Below are 25,927 nucleotides of genomic sequence, written 5' to 3' on the forward strand. Positions count from 1 at the left end.
ATGGACTGAGAAGAAAAAGAAGATGGCTTTCGCATTCGAGTCGGCTTCGCGAATGCATAAGGGTCCTTGTGAATTTTTGTTTTAAGCATGTATACGCCGTTCGAATATGGATGCCACATATTCTGCGAAGATGCTATGTATTTGAAAAAGCAAGAGTTGCACAGAATAGGTTTGATGGCCGTCACTGAGTTCAAAAGGATGGGTCCACAGAGAAGGTCCGGATGTCCGGACTCGCCCCCCTCCCCCCTTAATTCTTTAGTGTATGCCCCAAAGAGAAGGGCATATCGAGTCCTCCCATAAGCTGACCTTGCACTTTCCATAAGCGGAACTCTCGTTCAGGAAAATTCTGTTTCCAACGATGGGGAATTCGTCAGAATTTCTTACAAGGCCATTTCATCGGAGCGTGTACCCTTTATAGCTTACTTAAGTCCTTTAGACAAAAGGAAATTTCGTAAATTAAGGCTGACAATAGGAAAGTGATGTAATTTAACCAATGTCGGCATCAGAGGTCTTTACGGACAACGCAGCGGTTTGAGCCCGACGCGATTACGGGTCCTACACGGAGTGCTAAAATGTTAATGTTACCACAAATTGTGGCGCCCAAAAGTGTAGTATCAACACCGTCCGAGAAGTCCAGCAGCAATGATATAAACCTCGCTATCGCTGTAAAGGCTTCGGCCCTCGTGCGCAGCTGCCAATTTGTGAAAGACACACCATTTAAAGTAAATTTGTCGTGGTAAGACGTTGTTTGTGACTCTTGGTGGTATGTGCCGTAAACGTGGAGCGATTTGGTAACAACTTTATTGATAGTCCTGCAGAGCTTCTGCCGACCGGGCCTTGGGTCTCCCACGTGGGGACGTTGAGACCTTGCCTCAACGCCGCTTCGCGGGCCTGCTGGACAGCCCATGTCGGGTGAAGCAGATTTTTAATTATCTCCGTATACTCCCATCTTCTATTTTTTTTTCGTGCTGTGCAGCTGAGTACGACGTGGTGGCACTGTGCGGTTGCCTCATGCCTGGTCACATCATGCCCGATGCTCTTCCTGAGGTGGCCAGGCTCGTCAAGCGTGAGTCTCGATTGATTGATTGATTGATTGATTGATTGATTGATTGATTGATTGATTGTTTGATTGATTGATTGATTGATCATTTGAATCTAAGGAGTGTATCAAATCATGAATGTCTCTTCCTTTCGGTACATGTTCAACTGCAGGCAGAATGTAAATCCAAAAGGTCTTGTACACTAGCATTACATGCGTATGAAATTAAGCTTGTCGGTTCGTGATCGTAGCGAAAAAAAAACAGCGCGATAAAAACACGACAAGAAAGACCAAACTGGACCAGCGCTGACTGCCAGCAAGTGCGTTTATTTTTGCTTCACAAGTATATAAGCATTCTGGACAGAGAAAGACAGGGGAAGAAGAACCTGTTTCTAGTCCTTCTTGGTCATCTTGTCGTGCTTTTATCGCGCTGCTTTTTCACTATGGTCATTATATGTCTGGCGGACCGTCGGTCCCTCCTTCCATGTCTGTGTACACATGCCTGTCTCCTTAAGCACATCTATCTGTTCTGTCTGTCCCTCTTGTCTACTTGTCTTGTCGTGTCGGCATAGGCGTGCGCAGGGTCCTCCATTAGGGGGGAGGGGGTGGCAGGGTTTACCGCAGCACCCCCTCCCCCTCCCTCTCTGTGAAATCTGAAAGAAAACAAGCTTCGCGGCGGAGGCAAGTGAAGCTTCTTTCTCACAACGTGCTTCTCACAACGGCCTGCCTTTTGTCCTCGGCTCTCCAGGGGTAAAGGCGAGAGGTAAACAGATATTGAAATGCAACAACATTAGGGGTGGTCGGCCGCCATTATCGTCCAAAACTTGCATGGCCATAACCCTGCACTTTAAACAACGGCGGGACAGGTCCGATGGAGTAAGGTATGGAGACTTCCCGCCCCCTTATATGATTAGGAGGGGGGGAGGGCAGGTGCCTCTCCCTGCCCCCTCCCCGCCATCCCACTTTGCGCGCGCCTATGCGTGTCGGTATGTCATTCTTGTTGTGTATTTGTCTTAAATTGCCTGTCTATCATCTATGTCTTTCTTACTAGGTGCCTTGCGTGTCTGGCTTCTCCTCTATCTATCTATCTATCTATCTATCTATCTATCTATCTATCTATCTATCTATCTATCTATCTATCTATCTATCTATCTATCTATCTATCTATCTATCTATCTATCTATCTATCTATCTATCTATCTATCTATCTATCTATCTATCTGTCTGTCTGTCTGTCTGTCTGTCTGTCTGTCTGTCTGTCTGTCTGTCTGTCTGTCTGTCTGTCTGTCTGTCTGTCTGTCTGTCTGTCTGTCTGTCTGTCTGTCTGTCTGTCTGTTCTAAGGTAATTCGATCTATTTCACATAATATATGCAATATGCATCATCATACAACTGGCTGTTGAAAGCAGCAGCGGCTCTTCTATAGACCTTTTCACGAACGGCTCCCTGGGCGCTGCCATAGTCATCTCTGGGCTGCGCTAAATAGGCGTGACCCCCCAAAAATACACTCCTGAGGCTGTGGTTTTTTTTCTCCTGTGAAAAGGTCTATTGACCAGTATCACGTTACGTTGGTCGTTACGCAGCCAACGGTCGCCTGATGTGGATCCACCGCACGCTGGACCACTACGAGGGTAAGTCCGAGCAGTTCCTGGAGACCCGTTTCACCGCCACGCTTCAGGCGCTGTGTCGCCAGTTTCGCATGGAGATCGTCGTCCGCAAGAAGGTCCAGGAGTACCGGCTCAAGTGTGACGGCCAGATCTTCGCGCTCAAGAAGAAAGCGTAAAGAAGAGGCATCGTCTCCACGAGTGCATCTCTCCCATGGATGCTATCCGTGCAAGCAGCAAGGAGTAAAAGTGCTCCGTTCGCGCGCTCTTGGATGACGCTTGACATGTGGCGAAATCCAGTTCCTCCCTCCTGGTTTGACCGATGAGCCGCTTCTCTTTCTTTTGACGCCCTTGAAATTGAAACTGCCAAAATGTTCAGACGTATTCATTTTGTGAGACGGCAAGTAAAATATATGCTTTGGGTATGTACACGTGTTACTAGTGCTCGCAGCGTCACACACTTGAGCAAAAGTATCCTGGTCCCTTATGCATTCGTCTAAGACGACTCGAATGCGGCAGCCATCTTCTTCTTTGTCTTTTCTGTTTTTCTGTATTCGCAGTAGATTGTATTTATGCCCCCCAAAGCTTTGTGCAGCTAACGTGGTTTTGCACTGCCTGCGGAATCGGAGGCGTTGCAAGCTTTCTGCCACTCAGGTGGTTGTGCAGTGCCTCCGGGATTGGCCAACCTGTGACCAAGCAACGATGTCGTGTGATGACGTGGTCATGTTACGTCACTTTATGAGACGTTACAGTGACTGCATGATGTCACAGCGATGTTACAAATTTTGGTGATATGTGACATCACGATGTTGTCATGTGGGCATCATCACACGATGCTTTTTTTCATCGCTTCATGTTGACGCCGCCCACGGTCACTTATCGCATTTGATGAGGCAGCCAAGGCTTTCGCCTTAATATCACAGAAAGCGAATAACATTACTTGGCAGGGACCAGCAGTCCGAGTCCTTGGAGAAAAGGCAGGCTTTCAGGATTCTCAGACTCGGAGGTGACTCGGAGGTTAGTGAAGATCGTGCGACACGGGCCTGTTTATAAGGGTAGTAGTCCTTTCTTTACATAATGCGCTTAACGACTGTTGGGCACTATGTAAATTTTTAAGGCAAGGGAGCCATCGTTCTGCGCGGTGGTCGTGCGGTTGAACCGATTTTGTAAGATGTCATTATTTGGAAGAGATTGCAAGGTGTTTTTTTTTTTTCAGTGTCTCGAGAGATTTTCTTATTTTTTTACCTTCAGTTTCTTTGACGAAGTCGTCGAAATAAACTAATTCTGAGAATGCCCGGGAAAATTTCTTGGGGCCATGGCATTCATAATGGGATGGATTACCAATCAAGCTGTATTCGAGTTTCTGATATAGACGCCCGTCCAATCGTTCCTCCCTTGTAAGTGACTGCTCGTGGTGACATTCTTTCTCAGGCTATTTTTAATTCGACGCATTCTCCACTTTTGCACGGTCCCGCTTTCGCTGTAGTATTCGCGTTGCTGCTGTCAACGCCTCTGCGCTTTTTTAGTTTTTTCTCCAGCGTGGGCGTGCTGCGCCGTCTCGGCGTCTCTCCTTCCGCGGTTTCTCGCAGTGGTCTACGTCGTAGCGCAACGACGCCATCACACTACCACGAGGCAAGCGCCGCCGTCTTACCACGAGGCAAGCGGCGCGCAGTCTCCATTTTCTTGTCCATTTTGTCTACATTTGGTGTCTACATACGGACGCGAGCCGCCCGGAATACCGCCCCCCCCCCCCCCCCCACCCCCACGGTAACGCATGGGCTAGAGGTAAAGAGTTTAGCTGTAATAAATCGCGTTTGCCCTCGCCGGCCCGACAAGAATCTCCTCGTTCAGACTTCAAAAGGCGATGCCAGTTACGACCAAGGAGGAATGGTTACGACCTTCAAGTCTGTAAGATTGTCGTACCAGCATATGCTTACGCTCGAAATGCAAATACTTTTTATCTGCAAATGTAAACACTTCACACACAAAAATAAAAATGTGGTGTAGAAATAACATATATTACTTGTGACTAAGCTTTGATATCAGAATAATCTGACAAAACGTGTCGGGACGTCCAGGTTTACTGTTAAAAACCAGCAGCACAAACGTGTATTCATAGGGTAAGATGCAGAAATGCCTGACATGGACAGTGCGGGAATGTAATTGTTGTAAATGTCGTGTACGGCATGACGTCCACCAGAGCATAACAAGGGTAGGCGACCACGGCCAGGGCAAAGGCTCTCCTTGAAAGGGCTCGCGATCAGGCCTGGGGCTGTTTTTGCTTCGTCGACGCGGCCCGGCATCCCGAGGTGAAGGCATTTGCGGCAGTGAGCATCCACCACGAGGGGAGAATCACAAACTCGACCACGGTCCGGACGACGGCGGCCGAAATAGCGGAGCAAGCAGCGATTGCGTCGGCCTTGTTGGACAACAAGAGATCCACGATTTACACACACTCGTCTGGTTCCCAGCCCACATGGGATGGGGTGAGGGAGCCCCGCCCAATCTCAACAAGTCGGCCCGCATAGCTGCGCGAGGAGTGGTAGACCGCTTAGCTAACGAAGGGGGGGGGGGGGGGGGGGGCGCTGAGGCTTTGGAGAATCGGGACACTCCCGCCTTGTATATAATGAACTCGCGAAACACTTTTACCTGGGGACACTCCACCACACAGAAAATTATGCAGACCACAGGCTCCGGCACTCAGGCTACGTATACAGTTCAGTTCAGGGCGTACCCTATCCCCGCGCTTTTGCACAAGATTTACCCGGAAATACAGACAACTAATGCATGTTCCCTATGCGCGGATATAGCCAACCTAGAACATATGCTCAGGCGGTGCCCCGCGTTACGCAAGGCGAAGTCATCACACCGTCCAAATGGGAGGCCAGCACTCGAAGAACAGCTATGGGCAGTCCAACGGGCCCGCGACGCAGCATAGTGACTTGGTCTTTCTGTTCCGACGTGGGAGCGACCCGCAACGTGCTAGAGCGCGTTCCGGGGGCAATAATAAAGTTCTTCCAGCCATCCATCCATCTATCCATCTGCTCACAGGGGCAGCTCACTGCTCCTCCATAATAGGGGGTGTGGATATATAAATCGACACGTTCTCAAGCGAAGCATGTACTGACTGACCTGTGAAGCTGGTGTTCCAGAAAACACTCCTCCCCCACTGTTGCCGCGCATCAAAGAAATAATAAATAAAACCAAATAAACTTTCTTTCTGTGGCTGGGGTTTGAACCCGGGTCCCCCAGTCCGAAAACGAGTGCTCCGACCCTTGGCCACGCGCCCATGCTTGCCCAGTGTGAACTGAAGCACACGCATGCATGCTCACAGCGTCTTATGTATTCGCTTCAATCGACTCTTCTTCATCTTTTCTTTTATTGCGATAGCAATCATATGGACAGTCTCGGCTGGATTTCGCCGTCGCCGCCGTCATGCACCGTATATGTATAAGTGTGCATATATATATCAAAGTCCCAAAGAAAAATAATTCAGAAAAATGCTTCCCAAGCGCGGAATCGAACCAGCCACCTCTCGTTCCGCAGCGCGTGGCGCTAACCACTACGCTAGAAAGCGCAGATCCCTCGGCTAACGGCGAGCGTTATATACACACCCTTTACTGCTGGTAGGACTCAGAGACGGCAGGCGCTTATAAGCGTTTCTTCATTACCAGCGAGATGGCGCGAGGAGCGCGACAGGCGCATTTAAAAGTCGTCGGCGAGCTCGCTCGCTTCTTATATTTGCGCAGGGAGAACCTTGCCCTTCCGCTGTCTGCTCGCGCGGTTTTCTCGTGGTTAGGGGAAGAGGGATGTTTCGAGCTTTCACCGTGATGTCCGCGCTCATAAGGTCACTCGAGCTCAAGGGACGCCGCTAAACGAACAAACAGAAGATGAGCGCGAACTATCAGGTGTCACAGCTCGACACTTGAAGCACGCTAGTTTCCTTCGCTGCTTCGGCCGCCTTTGCAACAGGAGCGCTGTTCAAACTGAGAGTATCCATTGGCGAGCCTCACTTCGTATAGCATTAGTTTCTTGCTGTCGCATTCATTGCTTCGCCTTTGCGGCGAAACTGTGACTTCTTTTTCTACCTCCCGCGCCCCTACCCGAAAGCTTTCTGCAACTAACGTAGTTTTGCACTGCCTCCAGGATCGGAGGCATTGTAAGCTTTCTACACCTCACCTTGTTTTGCACCGCCTCCGGGATCGGCCCACCTTTGACCATGCGGTGATGTCATGTGATAACGTCGCCATGTGATGTCCGGTTATGGGACGGCACAGCGACGCCATGACGACGTCACAAAATTTTACGAGCTGTGACGTCATGATGACGTCATCACATGCGGATAATTTTTTTTTTGCATCACTCGTGTTGACGCCGCCGGGGGTAGCCGACGCGGGATGAGGCACCTTGAGGAATTCTCACGCAATTTTCGCGTTAGATGAGGCATATATATCTAAGGCTTTCACCTTAAAAATTATAAAAAAGACGATTGTGAAGCAGTACACTTGCTGTGGGCGCTTCATTGAAATATTTCGTGTTGGAGGACTGAACGCGAACTGCTGGTCCAGATTCCCCCGATTATTATTATTTTTTTGCGTGAATACACGCACACACATAAAACACACGCACGAGCACACATAATGTTGGTACCGGACTTGTCTTAAATTATCCGCTACGCCAAGCGCGGCTGGACAGGTCGCAGGCGCTCGACCTGAGGCGGCCGCAGACGGGAGCTTTCACCAACCACCTGCACCACCTGTGGCCCGCGCTGCACCCGTCGCCTGGCTGCCAGTGGCGCGAGCACGAACGGGCCGATATGGCCCATGTGCTTTGAAAGTGTAAACGAAACAAGGAAGTGAGTCTGAGAGGACGGAGGAAAGCAACAGCAGGGCTCTCAAGCGGGGCGCCTCGCTGAGCGATGGCAAGCCGCTCTCCTCAGCGTGCGAGGCCCTCGGAGATCAGGAGTGGGCCGTCCAGCGGGCCAGGGCCGTCGCCGAGGACCTCGGAAGATGTTTCTGGAACGGTGGATCCCTGGCAGCCTAGCCCCGGGCACAAGTAACAATAACCGTTGGACAAATCAAGTTTACTAAGGTGGAGAAGCCAACTCCACATAAAAAAAGAGCAATGGGAATTTTGATTGTTGTACGAAAAATCACACCATCACGTTAAACTGAGAGCTAGAAAGAGAATAAAACATTTATTTCTAATAAGTTCAGTCTCTGTGATTGGACCCGTCCGGAAGACCATATTGGCTCTTGCCACCGTCCGGGCTCGGTCGACCATGCTGGACAGTGTCGCCTCCCACTCGACTAATGTAACATTCTGTTTGGCCGATATATTGGGGTTGTCTTGGCACTCCCGGACCATATGGAATAAGGTGGCCCTCTGAGGACAGAATTTACATTGCGGATTGTACGGCGAAAGATCTATCTCGGTCAATACATAAGGATTTGGAAAGGATAAGGATTGTAATCGTCGCGATGCGACCTGCGTTTCCTAAGCTGAGAGCTAAAACCTATTCGCAATTTTCGAATTAACATTTACTTATTCTAACGTTGCACATTTTTTTATCAAGACAAATTTTCTGATGATCCTTAAGTGACGCTACTAGCTTGGTAAGTGAGACACCATACCCCAACAAGCACGAGCTCTCATTTCAATTTGCATCGGCGAACCGAAACCGCGAATGAGCGGGGAGCCACGAGCCAGCCCAATCGCCATCACCATCGCCACCCACCCCGAAAAATTTCGTGGACGGCTTTTATTGGTGGTTTGGCGTAGATGTTGCGTGTCGCTGAGCTAGTGTTTCGTTTAGAATACGCGATCACGTTGTCTCACCTAGTCCCGAAAGCTCACTGAACCCCACCGTCGGCAATTTGAAAGGTAAGTCACGATCTAGAGCATTTTCCACGCTCACTAACCCGCGGATCGCAGCCGACCCATTCATTCGCTACGCCGCGACGAGAGTTGAGCGTTATCCAAGACCGGTTTCGGAGTATACAGCTGATTTTGCTTTGCCTCTGGCGCCTGTTCAGTGCTTATTGTTTACTAGGATGATCGTTAATGCTTTAACACGCGTCCTTGGGTCACTTACTAGGTTAATAGCTACGGATCTTCCTTTTGCGTTGTACCATTGTCGTAGGTTGGTCTCCTCGCGCCGATGGAGTCACAATTGGTTTTGCGAGCGCCTAGGTATTGAATTAGGAAGCCGTGCCGCTGTAATCGCTATTACTGACATGCAGACTGTGCAACGCGCTCTTACTGTCGATTACCGCTAGGCCGAGTTCGTTAGTTCCGTTCATATATGCACTTTAGTCGCCTGGTCGCGTCGTTCTTTTTTTTTTTTTTTTTTTTGAATTAGAAGTACGTGCTATCGCGGGAAAATAAAAGGTCGCGAGAACCTTTCTGCAGGTGTGCGGATCACACTGCCAAGCGTAGTTTTGTAATGATGCTGTGAAAAACACTTTCCGCGCGATCTCCGATTGTCTTAAATGACTTGCTCGTTGTTCAGTCTGGAAGTTTCTGATTCGTGCTCTAGGTCAACATTGGCGCGCATGACGAGATACATGTTTAAAAGTGTTCATGCCCGTCTAGGGAAGAACCGTGACTCTCCGGCCTTAACCACAGCCATTTCACCTCATGTCCATTTGCTGATGGGGTTGTTTTATTTGTAAATGGGCACCGCTTCGTTAGAGTTAAGTCACCGTAAACCATCCTAGGCTGCAGCGGTCCATTTTGGTGGTTGGTGGTTGGCATCAGTCGGCACACTGGCTCATTAATACCTTACTAAACAGTTTAACTCACGTAGGAAACCTTGTGTATTGTGTGCTACCCGTATTAGGTCACCGTGGTAGTCCTTGTAAGAAGAGTGTTACCTGGGTTGCGGTGTAGTACGCTGTACAGTAGACTTATTAAACATACCCTTAAGGTACCAAGAAAATATGTTCCGTTTAACAGTAGTTCCATTTGCTGAGAGATGAACTAGGTTGCCGCATTAAGATACGAGACCAATCATATTACAGGCAGTTGTTCCATTTAATCCGTGCTTACATTTACTGAGTCCACTGTACTTGCTTTTTGTTATGTCTTGTCACGAAAAGTACGAGGTTGTCATTCACTTGGAACGAAGCACTCACCCCATTTGTCCATGCGTCAGTGTATATAATTTCCATTCATTCTTATTCATCGCGTGGCTCTATTCACAACCTGGATTTACTCATAAGTCACTTTAGTTTTTTTTTTTTCTGAGGTTTAGACGTTGTACACCTTAATTACACTAATGAATGAGTAAGTGGGGTCAAATGCACCTTCTCCATAAGCTGCTGTACTGTCTTTGAGGTTGCCTCACATGTGTGTATCGAGTTGTTTGTCCAAAGCTTCTGAGCATAAGAGTTCCGAGAGATGTACTGCTGAGGCCACATCCAGAAAGGTGGAGATTGCAAAAATTAACCTTCTTGTTTCGATTTAAGCGCACGCTGCTTTGTGCCTAGTGGTAAATACTAATCCGGGGCTGTCCACTTCGGCGTGCTTTATAGGCTACTACATGGCTTTTAATGCGTAAAATGTTATCTTCCTCATGAACCTAATTTATGTAGGGATATATGGATATTAAGAGCTTTCAAATATTGAATTGAACAGGGTGTCATTCAATTTGGTCCTTCAGTGGAATAACTAGCATTCGTAAATGCAAATATTTTTCGGATAGTTGATAAACAACCTTGATTAGGACTTGATTGGGATCGTCGGACCATGTAGCAGCGATCGTTGTTGATCATAACAAAAATTCTGTCTGTATTGTGCCCTATTGCTTTTGGAAGTGGCTGCGTAACACCAGTATTACAGTTCCAGATGGTAATGGAAGAATGCAATGATGGCTCTGTTAAGGACATCCACAGAGGCCATAGCGCTGAAAAGACAAGGACAAAAGAAGAAGACAGAATGCGCCCTACTTACAACCATAGGTTGGCAAAAAGTGTTGAGCTCACTCAGACTCACTCATGAAATAAATTTTGCCCTTAGGGCTCAGTCAGACTCTGACTCACCAAAACTTTCCTCAAGTGGACTCACTCGGACTCAGACTCACTAAAATTGTTCTTCAACAAGACTTGCTCGGACTCCAAATCACCGTAACATCACTCACTCAGACTCTCGGCTTGATCTGAGTCTGAGTGAGTCTACTCATGAGTCCGTCAGCGTATGATTATCTTTTTTGACCATGATGTCAATATTCTTTAACAGCAATATCTCAAATAATCGGTGCTCTATTTGGCATCTTTTGATCTCGTACCTTTAATTGGCGGTTGCAATCCAGTAATGACATCTTTATTGAAAAATATGACTAGAGATATTTTGATCAAGAACCTCCCATGAAAAAGTTTGCAGGGGGGGGGGTCAAGGCACTTTACCCCCCCTCCCCCTCGTAACTCACGCCTCTGACCAATAAATATTGAGCATGTTTATGAACACTAGTGCGTTGAAGTATGTGTGAGTGTGAACGTGAGCTGGCATAAGGCTGATAGTAATGCTGTACTAGAGTATTTATCACCATAGCTCTGCACAGAAATGTAAAGCTCACTCAGACTCAGGCTCACCAAAATTTTCCTCAACCGGACTCACTCAGATTCAAGATTCGATCCGAGTCTCGGTGAGTCAACTCATGAGTGAGTTTGCCGACCTGTGCTTGCAACTGATCTTTATTTTTGGAAACATGGAGCACTTATAATAAAGGCGAGGACAACAAAAAAGATATCAACCATATAAGCCAGCATTATCCAGATCGGCGATTTCTTTCGCGTTCGAAGTAATCGATGGAGCACTGACACAGTTGGCACCTTCTTTGCAATCAGATTAGCCTCAACTATCCATGTCCTTGTCCTTATCCGTGTCCCTAAACAAAACTGCACATTCAATAAAGAGAGGTAGGCAACCACTGTCATCACGATGTCCTGACGAGTGCCCATAGCGATACATCATCTTCCGTTGTCCCTGCCCCGCCTCGGTGGTCTAGTGGTTATGGCGCTCGGCTGCTGACCCGAAGGTCGTGGGATCGAATCCCGGCCGCGGCGGCTGCATTTTCGATGGAGGCAAAAATGTCTGAGGCCCGTGTACTTAGATTTAGGTGCACGTTAAAGAACCCCAGGTGGTCGAAATTTCCGGAGCCCTCCACTACGGCGTCTCTCATAATCATATCGTGGTTTTGGGACGTTAAGCCCCAGATATTATTATTATTATTTCCGTTGTCCCTGTATTTTCAGCGCTATGGCCTTTTTGGATGTACCTAACGAACTAGCCCAAAAGCCTGTACTCTACTCTCTTAAGGGGCGAAGCGGCTTTTCCAAATCAAAGATTGCGAAAAAAAAAAATCGATTTTTTAGAACTGTTATTTTTAGATTCTGCCATTACCTCACAAATGTTCGTGAATCCTAGATTATTATTTTGGCCATAATAGCCTTTGATATTACATCAGCAGCTGATGGTGCTTTGTTCATTGCTTTTTTTTCCTATTTAGTTTTTTTTTTTGGAACCGTGCAATCTTTTGAGGAGCTTTTCTCAGCTTTGGCACACCCAGTTTTGACCATTTTAGTCTTGTTGATAAGCTCAGTGTTTAGTGAGTGCAATAGGACACCAAATATTACTTTGTGGAGTTATAAATTGTCAGTGATGGTGAAATAAGACAAATGCTTTTTCTCGGTCATTTAATTCGGAACTTTGAAGCTTAATAACTTTTGTTCTAGGAGAGCAAGAACCATAAAGTTACCCATGTTGCACTCCTTGCTATCTGTAGAATCTGATGACATTTCATTCAGCAAGATCTAAGTTATTAAAAATGGGATCAAATTAAGTTTTCATGAATAATTAATTTAGAAATTAATGATATGGTGTTCATAAAGAATGAACTAAAATTTCATATGAGCACATGAAAATAGATAATGACCAATATTTCAATCATCCTAACTTAGATAATAAAGCACCTTCTGTCTAAAAGTCTGTTCCCCCCATAAGCATCGTCATTGATTTGTGAGTTATGCTGACAATGACAACTCTGCAGGTGACCCGCATGGCTCCATCTTCGGCTTTCCTCTACTTGTTGGGACTTCTTCTCGTTGGCTTCAGCGCCGTCTGCAGAGCGGAAGTGCAGTTTGCAACGGCCATAGACATCAGCGACCTGGGTGAACGCGTCGTCCGTAAGGACCTGTTGCCTGCCTGCCAAGCCTGCAAGACGGTAGTCAAGACATTCCAGAATGTGAGCCGTTTCTCGCTTCGTATGCGTTATTCCTGTGGATCATTTTCATGTGATGTCAGAAATGCACCTTTTCGTTGTGCTTGACCCCTAGAACACCTGCTGCTGTGTTTAAGTGGTTATGGTGCTCGACTGCTGACCCGAAGGTCGTGGGATCGAATCACTGCCATGGTGGCCGCTTTTGAATGGAGGCAAAGTGCTAGAGGCCCGTGTGCTTAGATTTAGGTGCTTGCTGAAAGAAACCCGGGTTGTGAAACTTCCGGATCCCTCCGCTACTGCACCCCTCATAGTCATATTGTTTTTTTAGGACATCAAACCCCAGCAGTTTATAATTATCGCTGTGCTAGTACTCAGACATGGTGGCCACCATAAAACATCAGTGTGCCATACTATCAGATGCACGTTGTCTAGCTTTTTGATAATAGGCGTTGTTTTTAACCTAATTATCACTTATCAGTCCTGCCGCTTGGCACAAGACACATCTGTTGTGCTGTTGTCTTTTTTTGTTTGTGCAACTTCTTGACATGCTATTACCTGCGTACGGCAACTGATGAAATCAATGCAAAATATCTGCACTCTGTTTCACACATGGCAGGCAAGGCTATAAAGTTTAAAACTCCTCACGTTCGTGTGCAAAAAATTGTGCGCCGCACGTGATAGAAAGATACAGGCATCCATCATTTAGTGTGGCTGCAACTAAGTCTCGCTCCTGTTGTTGCAAAATTTGACGCATTTATTGTGTGAAAGTTATTGCATATACAAAACCAGTTATCACAAAAACTGATGGAGTGACTTGCTTTTGTGATGAGCAGCCTGTACAAACTGCTTTGCGCTTTCAAACAACTCGTAGTATTTTGTATACTGTGAGCAGAGCTCATAGTATGACAGAACATTGAATAGAGCACATTGGCCAGGTTTATTCAGAGTACTGCGCTTCAGCTCAGCATGATTGGAGTCGATGCCATTGAGCTGGGAGTACGACTGAGATTGCAGAATTTTGGTCACATGGATCATTTTCAGAATTGTAGAGCTAGCTTTCCTGCGATGCAGTTAGCCCAACTAACTGCAGCTACTGACTTCTGCAAACAGCGTGTTCAAGTGCAGTATGCTTGTGCTTCGACAGGGAAAATCTAGACTCAGCCCCTATTGATATAAACGCGCATAATAGACAAGCCCCAGCACGTGTAACTAGGACCTCCTTTCCACTTGAAGCACGACAGGTGCCGCCATTAGTTGGGCAAATATACAGCACTGGGAAGTGTACTTGTGGATTGTATAAAGGGTCTATTGCTCTGATGGCAACAAGCTGAACGTGTTCAGATTTTCTAGGCTTTCTGTGGCTCCAGTCTTGAGAGTGCTTTACATTGCTAATTGTGGCGGTTTATGCGTGTTGGTATGACATGACCTGCGGATTGTTACCTATGAAGTCATTGATGGTGTCTTATTTTATGCCTGCTGCTCCGGCGTCATGTAAGGTCACATGTGCCCTTATATATACTGTTCCCCCGGCTTCAATAAAGTGTTGAAGGTTAGCACCTGTGTGTCATAAGTGTTTTTTGTCCTCGTCTTTGTGCTTAGAATTCATTGGTCTACATTCCTACAAACCAAGTCTGAATGCAGTAGCACCGACTCGATTGCACCGCACCGGTTCGATTGCACCGTTAATGTCGCCACTAATGCTGCTATGGTATCGACTTTGGTAGCGGTGTACTAATTGTGATTGTTCTGGATGACGGCATCTGTGCAGGGCATTGAGCGAACAAAAAGGAGCCGCTTCGATGGAGGAGACGTTGACTGGGAGGCCAGGAATATGGGCAAGTACTCGAAAAGGTATGGAGAGGGAGCTCGTGTATGCCATAAACCGTCAAATTTTTTAAAAATACGAACTTGCCCAGTGTCCTTCGTGCTTGCATTTGTGGTTTCAAGAGAGCTTTTCTGCTTATGCACCAGGACATTGAACCGGCGATGTCAATTCTTACGACCCTAGTAAATTGTATTGTTTTTTGTGGTGTCTCTTGCATCGCTTCTAACAGTACCAGCCTTCAACATTTATGATAAAACATTTTGATGCGGAAGAGCTGATGATGTGAAGCAGCATTTTAGATAAAAAGTAAACAAGAACAAATTGTTAAAGCTGTTGCAGTCACTCAAGTGGTTATTAACTTATTTCTTCTGCGAGCTTTTATTTTGACATGAGACTAAATTCTTGCTCTTTTTTTTGTGCCTTTTTGTTTTGCAGTGAGATTAGGTTCATCGAAATCCAAGAACACCTCTGTCTGGAGATAGTCAAGGGCCAGGAACATGTAAGGACATGCATTTTTTATTATAATATGTTTCCTCTATAGAGGGAGGGGGAAAAAAACCTTTGTGGCCGTGGCTTGACTGACTCCCTCAGTCTCTCAGATACGACACGTGGCTACAATTACATACAATGAAACTAATGCATAGTAGAAGTGGGGAGTCTATGTACGCTTAAAAGCATGATTCGAGTACCATGAATAAGTTTCTTCTTCTGGCCTTGCGAATATCGGATGTCAGCTTACAATCGAGGTTGGCCTAGATTCGAGTAAATAAGGTATTATTATTAGATGTGGGCAAAATTAGAAAAAGTTGTTTCTTTAAGGCAAAAGCCATTCGTTGAGGTTGTCTGGTCATCATAATCAAATTATCATTGAAATTGTCATCATCATGTTGATGGCGGTGGTATGGTTCTTAACACCGTTCGTGTTGATGACAACGACTACGCCGACAATCAATTTTCCCATTTGATGAGGTATAAAGACTTTCACCTTAACTAAGAAAAACAACGTGAGTATTATTACAGGGCTTTTTTTCTTTATTGCAATCTTCTGTGATGGCGCATGCAGTGCAGAAACATGGCCGCACAGTATGAGGAACACTTGGAAGAGTGGTGGTTCGAGCATCAGGACAAGGAGCCCGATCTGCACAAGTACTTGTGCATCGACCAGGCTAAAGGTACGACGATGACGTTTTCGTTGTGGTTCGAGCCCCTTGCGTCCCAATTTTGATGCACACTTCGGCCGTACATTTTTGTAACAATGCCTCTTTTGTAGCAAATGCCTTTTCGTGAATTCCAAGTGGCTGATGACAAAACTGGCATGGAATTGAGTTACGGGTATTGATAAAAAAAAACTGTTAAAAAATAATGGGTGGGTTGTAAAAAAAAGAAACCGGCTCTGAGTAAATACTGAAAGGGTAAAGACAAAATAAGCAAGGATACATTTTATGATAATTCAAGCAGAAGTGCTTTGCACTCGCGTTGATGCTGACGGTCACTTTTGATGTTTGATGAGGATAAACGGCTTTTGCTTTAATAGCTTGAGCCGACCGCCGTTGCAAAATAAAGCCCCACTCAGTGAACGAAATGAAGATAACGGAGAGGGAAAAAACCATCTATGGATAAAAACAATGCAACGCAGGTATGTGTGATGTATTATCTTTCGTTTCTGCCCTATGCTGGTGACATGTGAATTGAAACAGTTGCAATTTTATTCAAAGAAAGGTTTAGTTTTCGTATCTCTTTAGGAATGTCGCCCTCGGAGATGTCGCGGCAATCATCCACATTTTTTGCTGATCGATGCCAAGCGAAAAGTGGATAACCTACGTCTGACAAGAAAATTGTATTACCACCCTACTACCCCACACTGCCCGGAAAAATTTGAAAATGCCCTACAAGTAGGGTAAATACCCTACAGTTGGCAACACTGTTGTCAATAGGTTGTTATGGATCGCTTAGCGTCTCTTTGTTTTCATATCACGGCCTCTGCAATTAGTTCCGGTAGCGCGCAGCTAGAGCCGATCACGGAGGCCATGTTTACAACTACGAAAGTCAAGCATGAGACGCATGGACTTAAACATTTTGCTGACCGAACTTCTTGCATAGCTTCCACAGCATTGCACCTGATGTATGGAACAGAGTACAGTTTAATTTCTTTTCACTGGTGTAGCTGGGGTGTATCCAATTGGGAGTGTAGCATGGGTGTCTTGTGGGGGTATCACAAGGGGGGGGGGGTGTCCGGGGTGTAGTGAGGGTGTTTCAGGGGATATCACAAAGTCATTGTACTGTCATCACCATGTGCTTCATTTCTTGTCTCTTCCTCATAGCTTGCTGCCCGGAAAACTACTATGGCCCCAACTGCGATCCTTGCACGGGAGGAGCTGAGAATCCTTGCAACGGGCACGGCAGGTGCAAAGTACGGGCTCTACATTTTTTTTGTCTCTATTGCGTGTGGACACTCGACTTTCTTGCGTCCTCTAATGTTGTTTTCCTTGCATGGCTCTCGACTGTCCTGTAGTGCAGCTTCTCCTAACGGCACTTGCTGTGTAGTTGTGCACTACGCTCGGTTACAACTTAAAGGGGCCCTGCAACAATTTCCAAGTAATCATTGAGTGACATCATTGAAAGAGCTTATTGCTTCCCAAATAGACTACTGCAAAAAATTTTAGAATCCGTCAAGTACAAGCGGAGTTACAGGGATTTGTTGTACGCTTCGGGTGCTTTCTCTCCTTTCGTACCAGCGAGTGTGCTGAAAGCTGTGCAGGGACGGTTATTACAAAGGGGCAAGAAGATGCGTCCCTTTGTCAGCGTGCTTCATGACCTTGACCACTTTTCATTTTTTCTTCGAACGCTTGGCTGACTTTCAGTGTGATCGTGAGCATGTGCGCGGGCACATGGCGGCATCCGACGGCTGCCAGGGTAAATATGCAGCTTGCGATGCTCAAATCAGCCAACGGCTGTGGACTTGGTATATGGCGCAGTAATTTGGGTTTATGGCATAATTTGTAGAGAGAAGAGGGAATGACTTCTAGCTGACTTTGAGAATGAATTGTAAATTCCAGGCCGCGTGCTTCGCTGTAATGTTTGGCTCGCATGTTCTCAGAAGCCTCGGCTACTGATTGGCAGCATTTTCTGACCGTGCTGAAAAGGTGTTGCAGGGCCCCTTTAAGAAAAAGTGTCTGCTCCGCCCGCAGCCATTGCTGTTCCTCCCACAGAGTGAACTTGCATAAATGTTCGACGCAATAATGCCACCTCATTTTCGTGATGTCAAGCGCTTCTCCAGTGTTTCAAATAGTTAACTTTCCCATACAGACACATGTTTGTGTGTCTGGTTTTATGTCGCAAATTTGAACATCCTGGTAAATTTCATCAGGGATCCTGACATCGCTTCTCAGCCAAACTTAATGTTTTGTGTAGTAAAAATGAACCTTTATATCTCCATGTGCATAGTATTTACTTTAGCCGAGAAAAAGTACTCGGACAGAAACCAACCTGCACGACTGTCTTTCACAGCTGAATGGCAGGCTTGGCACAGTTCTGCAGGTGGAGCTTACATGTTGCGGTTGCACAAGCCCCTACTACATCTAAACCTCACTATAACGAAGCCTGTAAAATCGCCAGTTGAGTTTGCTGTATCGAAGATAGTTGAATGGAAATTCAAGCGTTTATGCAGTTCCTGAAGGATTCGAATCTACATGGAAAGCACCGCAAGAATGTTTAAAAAATTGTGGCAGTAAACCTGATCATAACAAAGAACGGCAGGAAGGGAAAGATGGAGCTTGCGATGAAAAGATCCCGTAAACACGGATTTTTGTAGCATTAGCTACACTGACCGAAGCGGGGCAGTTTCGCATCGCAGTTGGAGAGCCGTGCTACGGATGCGCGAGGAGCAGTGACGTCACACGGGGCACAGCTGGCGCACAGGAGCCACCGCCGCCGCTTGCGCCTTGCCGGTCTGCGCATTCCAGAGGAGTGACGTCATAGCAGTGGCAGACGCATTGGCACATTCGCGCACCCAGCTGTGCGCCTCCGTTACGCAGTGGCCGTCTGACGCTGCGCTGGAGCCGCTTGATAGCGGCTCTCATTTTGCCCGCATACGCGGACGTATCAGTGGGGGTATACATATAGCGGGGAGGAGGAGGACGAAAAGAGGACAGGGAGGTTAGCCATTTCTCAGACCGGGGTGCTGGCATTTGCCAGTGTGGTATAGCCATGGATAAGGAGAGCGCAAATGCTACTAAGCGGCGCAGAAAAGCAGAGAAGCTTGACAACCAGGAAAGCTAAGAATAATCAGCTGAAACTTAGCGAACGCTACGTATGTCCTGGCATAGCTGAGCTAAGCCACTGCAAATTTTTTTAATCTGATTATTACAAACAGCACAATTTTCCAGATTTTGTTCAATATCCAGCACCTAGTTCATTATACGGAACATCGTTGATTATACGGAAGATTGTTGAATTGTTGATCCTAAGTTTCGGCACAGTTCTGATGGTCATCGTCATCATCATTTTGTTTTATTTCTTATTCGTAGCCTGCCTGACGCCTGCTACTACTACTACGAGAGCAAAAGCTTGTCAATTCGGATTTCGCGGGACTGTAAAAATTGTCCAAATTAACCAAATTCTGGATTATCAGAAGTGTCATGTAAGCAAATAAGTGTGTATTACATCAATACACTTTCATTTTCTTAAGCAATACATAAATCCAGTAATTATTTTGCATAAGAGCAATGCAAAAGTGGGAATTTTTGTCATTTGCGACTTCATTCACGTTGTGAGCACGATCCAAGACCCCCGTATCTCAATCCAAAACGTGCTCTGAACCCATACGTTATTATGTACCAAGAATGTGATATTGGATGGCGATCACGCCTTTTTGAAGGGCTGCGGCCCTTTCCGCTGTCTGTGAACGCCGTTTTTGTTTCCTTGCGTTGCACATTTGCCGCTCAGCATGCTCAGAGGATCGTCTGAATTAACTGGGTATGACGATATGTGACAGAATTAACGAGAGTTTGATGCCATTAAACAATGCATATGCTGGTCGGGACCAGAGAGCACACCCGAATTATCTGATTTTCCAAAATAACAAGTGTCGAACTAACAAGCTTTTACTGTACTGCTACTACGACAATAACGGCACATGGTCGACTAAGACAACTTCACTGTAAAGGAAATACATTATGTGTGTCCGTACAAGGACTAAAACATAAACACCAGCATCAAGAATTTAACAAATAATTTGGTAGTGATTCCTTGAATGAAAGCATAATAAATATTAGTTTTTAAGGACAATGGTTGCACAATGTGATCCTGTGGAAATATCCTGCTAAAGTCACTTTTGCTCTTGGCAGGGCTCTGGAACGCGCAAGGGCAACGGCAAGTGCGAATGCCACCCGGGTTACACAGGCGAGTTGTGCGACTCTTGCTCGGAGGGCTACTACGAGGACAAGCCGGGTGCCAACGGCACCAAGACCTGCACCAAGTGCGACCCGTCATGCAAGGGCCCCTGCACCGAGGGCGGCCCCAAGGCGTGCAAGGAATGCTCCGCGGGCTACACCATGAACGAAGAGCTGGGATGCGTAGGTGAGTGTACATTTCTTTCCTCGCTCTCTTCTAAAAATAAAAAAAAGAAATGTGGCCAGCTTGCAGTAGTGGTGCAAGGCTGGACTAACAGCGGAGCTTTTGACCGACATAGATTATTACCAAGGTCTTAATTAGCATGGCTTAATTAAGCCTAATCCCAAGCAAGCCCCCCCCCCCTTCTTTTTTCGGGAAATTTGAGATATCCGCCAATGAGCGAGCAAGCACCGCTCCTTGCCCTGCTGCCATTTTTACTGCTCCATTTTTAATGCTTCATTCACTGTTTTTATTTGCCTGACGAGAGCTAATATGACAGTGAATGCATGACTCTTCAATAAAGCATTTTATTGGAAGCACGCATGGCTCTTTCCCCACCATCTTGAATTTTGATCCGAGACCAAGCAAGGGCCCCCCTCCAAATCTTGTCGGATTATCTCTCACCATGGGAGGGGGGGGGGGGCTTGTTCGGGATTTTATGGTATATTTATTGCTCTACGACGCTGAAACTAATGACACTAGAGTTCTCAAAGAATAGCTTAGATGTCTAAACTGATTTGTTTCACTTTAGTATCCCTTAAAGGTAGGCCCGTGCCTTTGTCTTGATAACCCCTTCAGGTGCGAATTATGATGGGCTGTCTGAATATGCGTCAAATTCATGCAAAATAATTCCAAGGCACTCGATATTGGATCCCAAGGAAGGAAATTGCATATGTTGTTTCATGCAAGTGTCAGTAATTAACGGTAATTCGCATGCAGTTAAATATTTGGTTATGCTGCAATCAGTCAGGTTTAATTCTTGCATGAATATAATCAAATGTTAGGCTTAAAATGAATGCCCTGTTTGTTTTTTTGGTTGTGTTCATTTCAAGCGAAGAAAAATAATACTCTTGACATTGATCCTGGAACGCAGCACATGGAACTATTTTCGATTATATAGTAGTGTCTCCAGCAAAGTGACCCTCTGCAGCAATACGCAGCAGGATGCAGTTAAATGAGTGCTAGTTGCCTACTCGGGAAACGTGTACAAATGTGCACACTGCGTTTCAAGCCATTTGAAGAAACATGTGGTGCGCAGCGTGCCTCTGCAGTTGATGTGTACAGTTGTGCACGCCACCGCTGAAGGGGATATCTTTTGTACATAGCAAAAATTCTTTCTTTCTTCCTGCACTGCAGACATCGATGAGTGCATTGAGTCTGAAGAGAACCTCTGCGAGAAGGAGAGGAACACATTCTGTGCCAACACACCGGGCTCCTACAAGTGTATGAGTGAGTAGTGCTTTGTTCTTCTATCACGTTTGCAAAAGCGTCAGAATCCGGGGCAGTTGGTTAATGATTGGGGGGAGGGGGGACAATGCGGGCAAGATTTCTCTGCATTGCCCATCTGCACAAGAAAATAAGCTTCGTAAAGGATGGAAAAATGAAAATGAAGCAATGGCATTGGGGGCTCAAGGCCAGTGTCAGCTGAAGCCCTCAGAGATGACACAGAGTCGGGAACATGAGAGAGTGTTCTTTACTGTTGCCTGGTCCTGGCTCGTCTACCAGCTGTCCTGCGGGAACTGTGTGAGCCCCCTAGCGTGAGCGTGCCCCAGCCCCTCGTCTTCTTTGTCCGTGCAGACTACAGTCAAATCCCGCTACAACGAAATTGACGGGACGCGCGAAAAAGTTCGTTGTCGCGGAATTTCGTTGCAGCGAAATTTCATCTATATACCTCAAAAGTTAGGAATATCTGATGATCATGACTCGTCCTTTGGTCCCGGCAAGCGCATGCATTGTCCTTTGCATTTAACTGTCGCTAACTCGGACGCACTTGGCCGCACACCGTGTGAATGTATTTTCTCGCGTATAACACGCACAAAATATACAGAAAATTTAGCGCTAAACTCGGGGTGCGGGTTATACGCGAATTTCGTTGCGCAAGTTGGCTTCACGGCAACGAAATGAAGGCGGCTTTGCGTCAATAGGCGAGTTATACACGTGGGTTATACACGAGCAAATACTATATGCAGACTACCCTCGAAGCGTGCCGAGCGCGTAGCGCCGCGAAGGAGCGTGCCAAAGTTCGGTAGAGGCTAAGTGAAAACGCAGTGCCGAAGCTCCGCACTACCACAGTCATAAGCGAGAGAAAGGAAAGTCGAAACGCTTCGTGTCGTTTTACGACTTTGTTGCCTTTAATCTTTCTTACGGTGTGTTAGCTGCGTACTTCAACATATTCGCTATCGATAATCGCGACGATAGCGATGGCGGTCTCTGCCGCCGTTTCCTGCGCAGCGCTTCCGGCAAACGGTAGCGACGGTAGTTCCGTTTTCAATCTGTGCGCGCTGGCCGTGCGTGTGCCTTCAGAACTGCGTCGTTGCTATCTCTGATCGCGTCTACCGTGGTTTTGGCCGCAGCATTGCATTGAGTCGGTGCGCGTACGTTCGATGGATACGCGCGTACTTTCGTGGTCGCCCATGGTCGCGTCGACACGACCGCATTTGTATTCACAGCGGTTGCGGTAGAATGCAGTTACGCTTGGACTAGGTGCGCGCTGGCGGCGCGTGTGCCTTCAAAACGCCATGGATGTAATTCACGATCGCAGGGCTTGTGACTACGAGCAGTAGTTTTGTTTTGAGTGCTACGTCAAAACAATGGCGGGAGTTCATCAACGATTCTTCCGCGGCTCGCACGCGCATCAAATCCGCCGGCAGCATCATGGCGGATGGACGATCTGTCGCCGAGCATCTCAATGGCGAAAAATTTACCGGGATGTGCGTGAGGTGGCAGAAAGCATGTCTCCGATGAAGACACGGGTCTTGCGATCCGGCCGCACGGCTCTGGCAACGAGAAATGGTCGAATTTCTAGCGGAATTTCGCGGCAATCCTAGGCAAGCTCCTTTTCCTTATGTGGTGGCACTTGCGAAAACTTCGTTCAAGCGGAAATACCCAGAAAAAGTATTCGTTGTGACGAGACATTTTTCGCATTGTTTTCTATGGGAGGCTGACGGGGAATCGAAAATTATTCGTTGTGGCGGAAATTTCGTTGTAGCGGTATTCGTTATAGCGGGATTCAACTGTAGCGCCCCCTCAACGTACTGCTTACAACAGTTTCCCTTTGGTCCTCAGCTTTCTGGAGGTAATGGTGGGAAGGAAACAGTTCTTCGAATATGACGTGAGGGGTCCTCTGCCACCATTATTGTCAAAAACCTGCGTGGTCATAAACCCTGCGCATTATACAACGGGACAAGTCCAACTGAACAAAGATGTAAGCCTGACTTGGCACCCACATTAAGTGTTTAGCGGGGACGTCACACCCCCTTCTGTGCACACCTGGGGAGGTGGATATGTTGTCAAGGCTTTTGCAGCTCAGCAGACTTTATTCCTGTGGTGCAGGTGAATTGAACGAACCTTATCCTTCTATTAGAAGCATTATCCAACTTGGTTTTTGTTGCTCCTAGTGTACACAAATAAATTTCCCTCTGTGTCGAGACACTAACATTGACAATGGGGGTGACATTTTCGAGACAAATCTTGGCGTGAAGACGTCTCTGAAGTGTTTCGACAAATTTTATAGCTATCAGGCATCATTGTTGCTATAACTCACATGTGTCGGTGCTTTTCCTTTAACACAGCTATTTATAACAACCTTGAGTGGTGTCTATAAAACCATAAAAACGCTGTACACGCCTCTACTTTTGAAATGTGGCTAGCATACTACTTTGTCCACTGTGAACCATTTCACGGTTTCTTCTCAACAACTTGCAGTGTGCGACTTTGCCTGCGACGGCTGCACTGGGGACGGACCCGACCACTGCGTCAAATGTGCCAAGAGCTACGTCTTGAAGGACAAGACCTGCATCGGTGAGTTATTCACGCAGCGTCATCACACCATTCATTATCTCCATCATCATCGTCAGCAGGAAATCTCCAACGCCGCTTTGCGTGAACCAATCGCTTATTATACCTGCATGCTTTCTAACCTATTTTGTCTGTCTAATCATTTGTCATTATTTCCCTCAGTCACTTGCTTTTTGCATTTTGCTTTTCGTAATAACCACACACCGGTTGACTGTTCTCTGCATTGCATGACCCGTCCGATTTCACTTTTTTTCTCACAGCTGTAACTTCTGCCTTCATATTGTAACGACAGCTTAATTTTTTGTCTTGTCGTAGTATTCCGAGCATTTCGCATTGTTTTACTTGTAGGTCAAACCTTGACAATTAGGTCCTCGTACAAAAACTTTTCTTACTTCTCTACTTAAAATAACAGGAGAGTGTACGGAGCAGAAGAGCAAGAAATTTCTGCATATTTTTTTAGCTAAGCCTAGCTTAGTTAAGCGAGCTATGCTTAGTTTGAAGCTACACGTAGTTAAACTAGCTAGGAAACATTTGATGCAAGAAGCCAGAGAACCGTGCCAGAAACAACTGCTAAATGCACGCTACTTCTTTTTATGCCAAGCAGCCAGACACAATCCACAGGTCGAAAATATAGCAGCTGTGAACATATGCTATTTGCACATTCAAAAATATGTATGTTCGTGGTAAAAATATTTGCGTAGACAGTTATCCCGCAGTAGACTTCGATTTGATTGACTGTTTGAATCAGTTGGTTGCCATGTCTTGGGCTTGAGGTGTTGCTGGAAAGCAGTCTTGCCGTTAATTAAAAATATTTATGTCCCATAGGATTGGGCATGTGCTGCATTCAGCTGTACATAACAGCACAGAATTGTACAGGATAGGCGGTGTAAACAACCACTTAGTGTTTTGTCAGCAAACCTAATGTGTTTAGCATTTCTTCACCCCATTTAAGTTGTACACACATGCACATTTCAGTCATATATTCATTTAGGCATGCGGAGCATCGATTATTTACTTTTGCTGCTTTTCCTGTATTGTTTGTTTTGCATGGAGTGAGGTATTCTGTCATTATCCTTTCTTTGGTTGGGGCTTGTTTCTTGCTCATGCTTTTGTTTCATCCTCCTTCTATCTGCAGATGCAACTGATGCAGGTATGGTAGACATTTTTGGCTGAAAATACACCTTTCTTTCAAAGCTGCATGAAAGCTTGCGTACAGCATGCATACAGGCTGACTGCAACTGAGCCTCAGATTGGCCAAATTATTTTATGAATTAATGGTACAAATATCATCGCATAAATCGTTTTGAAAACTGCACTGGTAATTGTCCAGTTCTCGTGATCAACAGTCTTCAAATAACTCCTAAGCAGATGACGGATGAACCAGGTTGTTAACGGACAGGAGGCAAATCTGAAACACAAGTCCTGCGAATATCTTCAATGCGTCATGGGCGGGGCTTGAGCTCATAAATTCTTGGGCTCTTAATCTCTGGAAGTCTTAACTGAACCTAGCCTCCTGCAATTAGTAACAGTGGCACCTTGTTTTTCTTCAGTTCCAACATCGAAAAGCATCAACTTATCTTACGCACTGTGGTGGTCTATTGTCTATGGGATTACGCTACTAATAGCAGTACAGTGTCTCTGTACCAGAACTCACCTGCAGCGGCTATTTACAACGGGAGTGGAATGCGAGAATGCCCATATGCCATGAATTTGGTGCACATTAAAAAGCCCCCATGCTGTCATATCAATCCAGAGCACCATGCTATGGCGTGTGCCATAATTGTATCCTGGTTTTGAATGCAAGGCCCCAGAATTTATATGGCAGGAATGAAA

At 46.2% G+C, this 25,927-nt stretch overlaps 2 protein-coding genes across 3 annotated transcripts in view; both read left to right on the plus strand.

The window, feature by feature from the left end:
• The window catches only part of LOC119406305 (methyltransferase-like protein 27), an 8,596-nt gene extending 5,775 nt beyond the window's left edge, over window positions 1-2,821 (plus strand). The window contains exons 5-6 of the mRNA XM_037673041.2: window positions 1,048-1,066; window positions 2,622-2,821. Coding sequence (XP_037528969.2) covers window positions 1,048-1,066; window positions 2,622-2,821 — 219 coding nt within the window. The remainder of the gene's footprint in view (window positions 1-1,047; window positions 1,067-2,621) is intronic.
• Window positions 2,822-8,366: 5,545 nt separating this feature from the next.
• The window catches only part of LOC119407330 (cysteine-rich with EGF-like domain protein 2), a 28,715-nt gene continuing 11,154 nt past the window's right edge, over window positions 8,367-25,927 (plus strand). For both annotated transcript variants that reach the window (XM_037674249.2, XM_037674244.2), the window contains exons 1-9: window positions 8,367-8,525; window positions 12,691-12,885; window positions 14,630-14,712; window positions 15,122-15,185; window positions 15,750-15,858; window positions 17,008-17,096; window positions 20,032-20,263; window positions 21,434-21,526; window positions 24,002-24,097. In XM_037674249.2, the coding sequence (XP_037530177.1) occupies window positions 12,700-12,885; window positions 14,630-14,712; window positions 15,122-15,185; window positions 15,750-15,858; window positions 17,008-17,096; window positions 20,032-20,263; window positions 21,434-21,526; window positions 24,002-24,097 (952 nt within the window). In that variant the 5' untranslated portion in view covers window positions 8,367-8,525; window positions 12,691-12,699. The remainder of the gene's footprint in view (window positions 8,526-12,690; window positions 12,886-14,629; window positions 14,713-15,121; window positions 15,186-15,749; window positions 15,859-17,007; window positions 17,097-20,031; window positions 20,264-21,433; window positions 21,527-24,001; window positions 24,098-25,927) is intronic.

This window comes from Rhipicephalus sanguineus, chromosome 10 (genome assembly GCF_013339695.2).
Source record: "Rhipicephalus sanguineus isolate Rsan-2018 chromosome 10, BIME_Rsan_1.4, whole genome shotgun sequence".
Classification (NCBI taxonomy): Eukaryota; Metazoa; Arthropoda; class Arachnida; order Ixodida; family Ixodidae; genus Rhipicephalus; species Rhipicephalus sanguineus.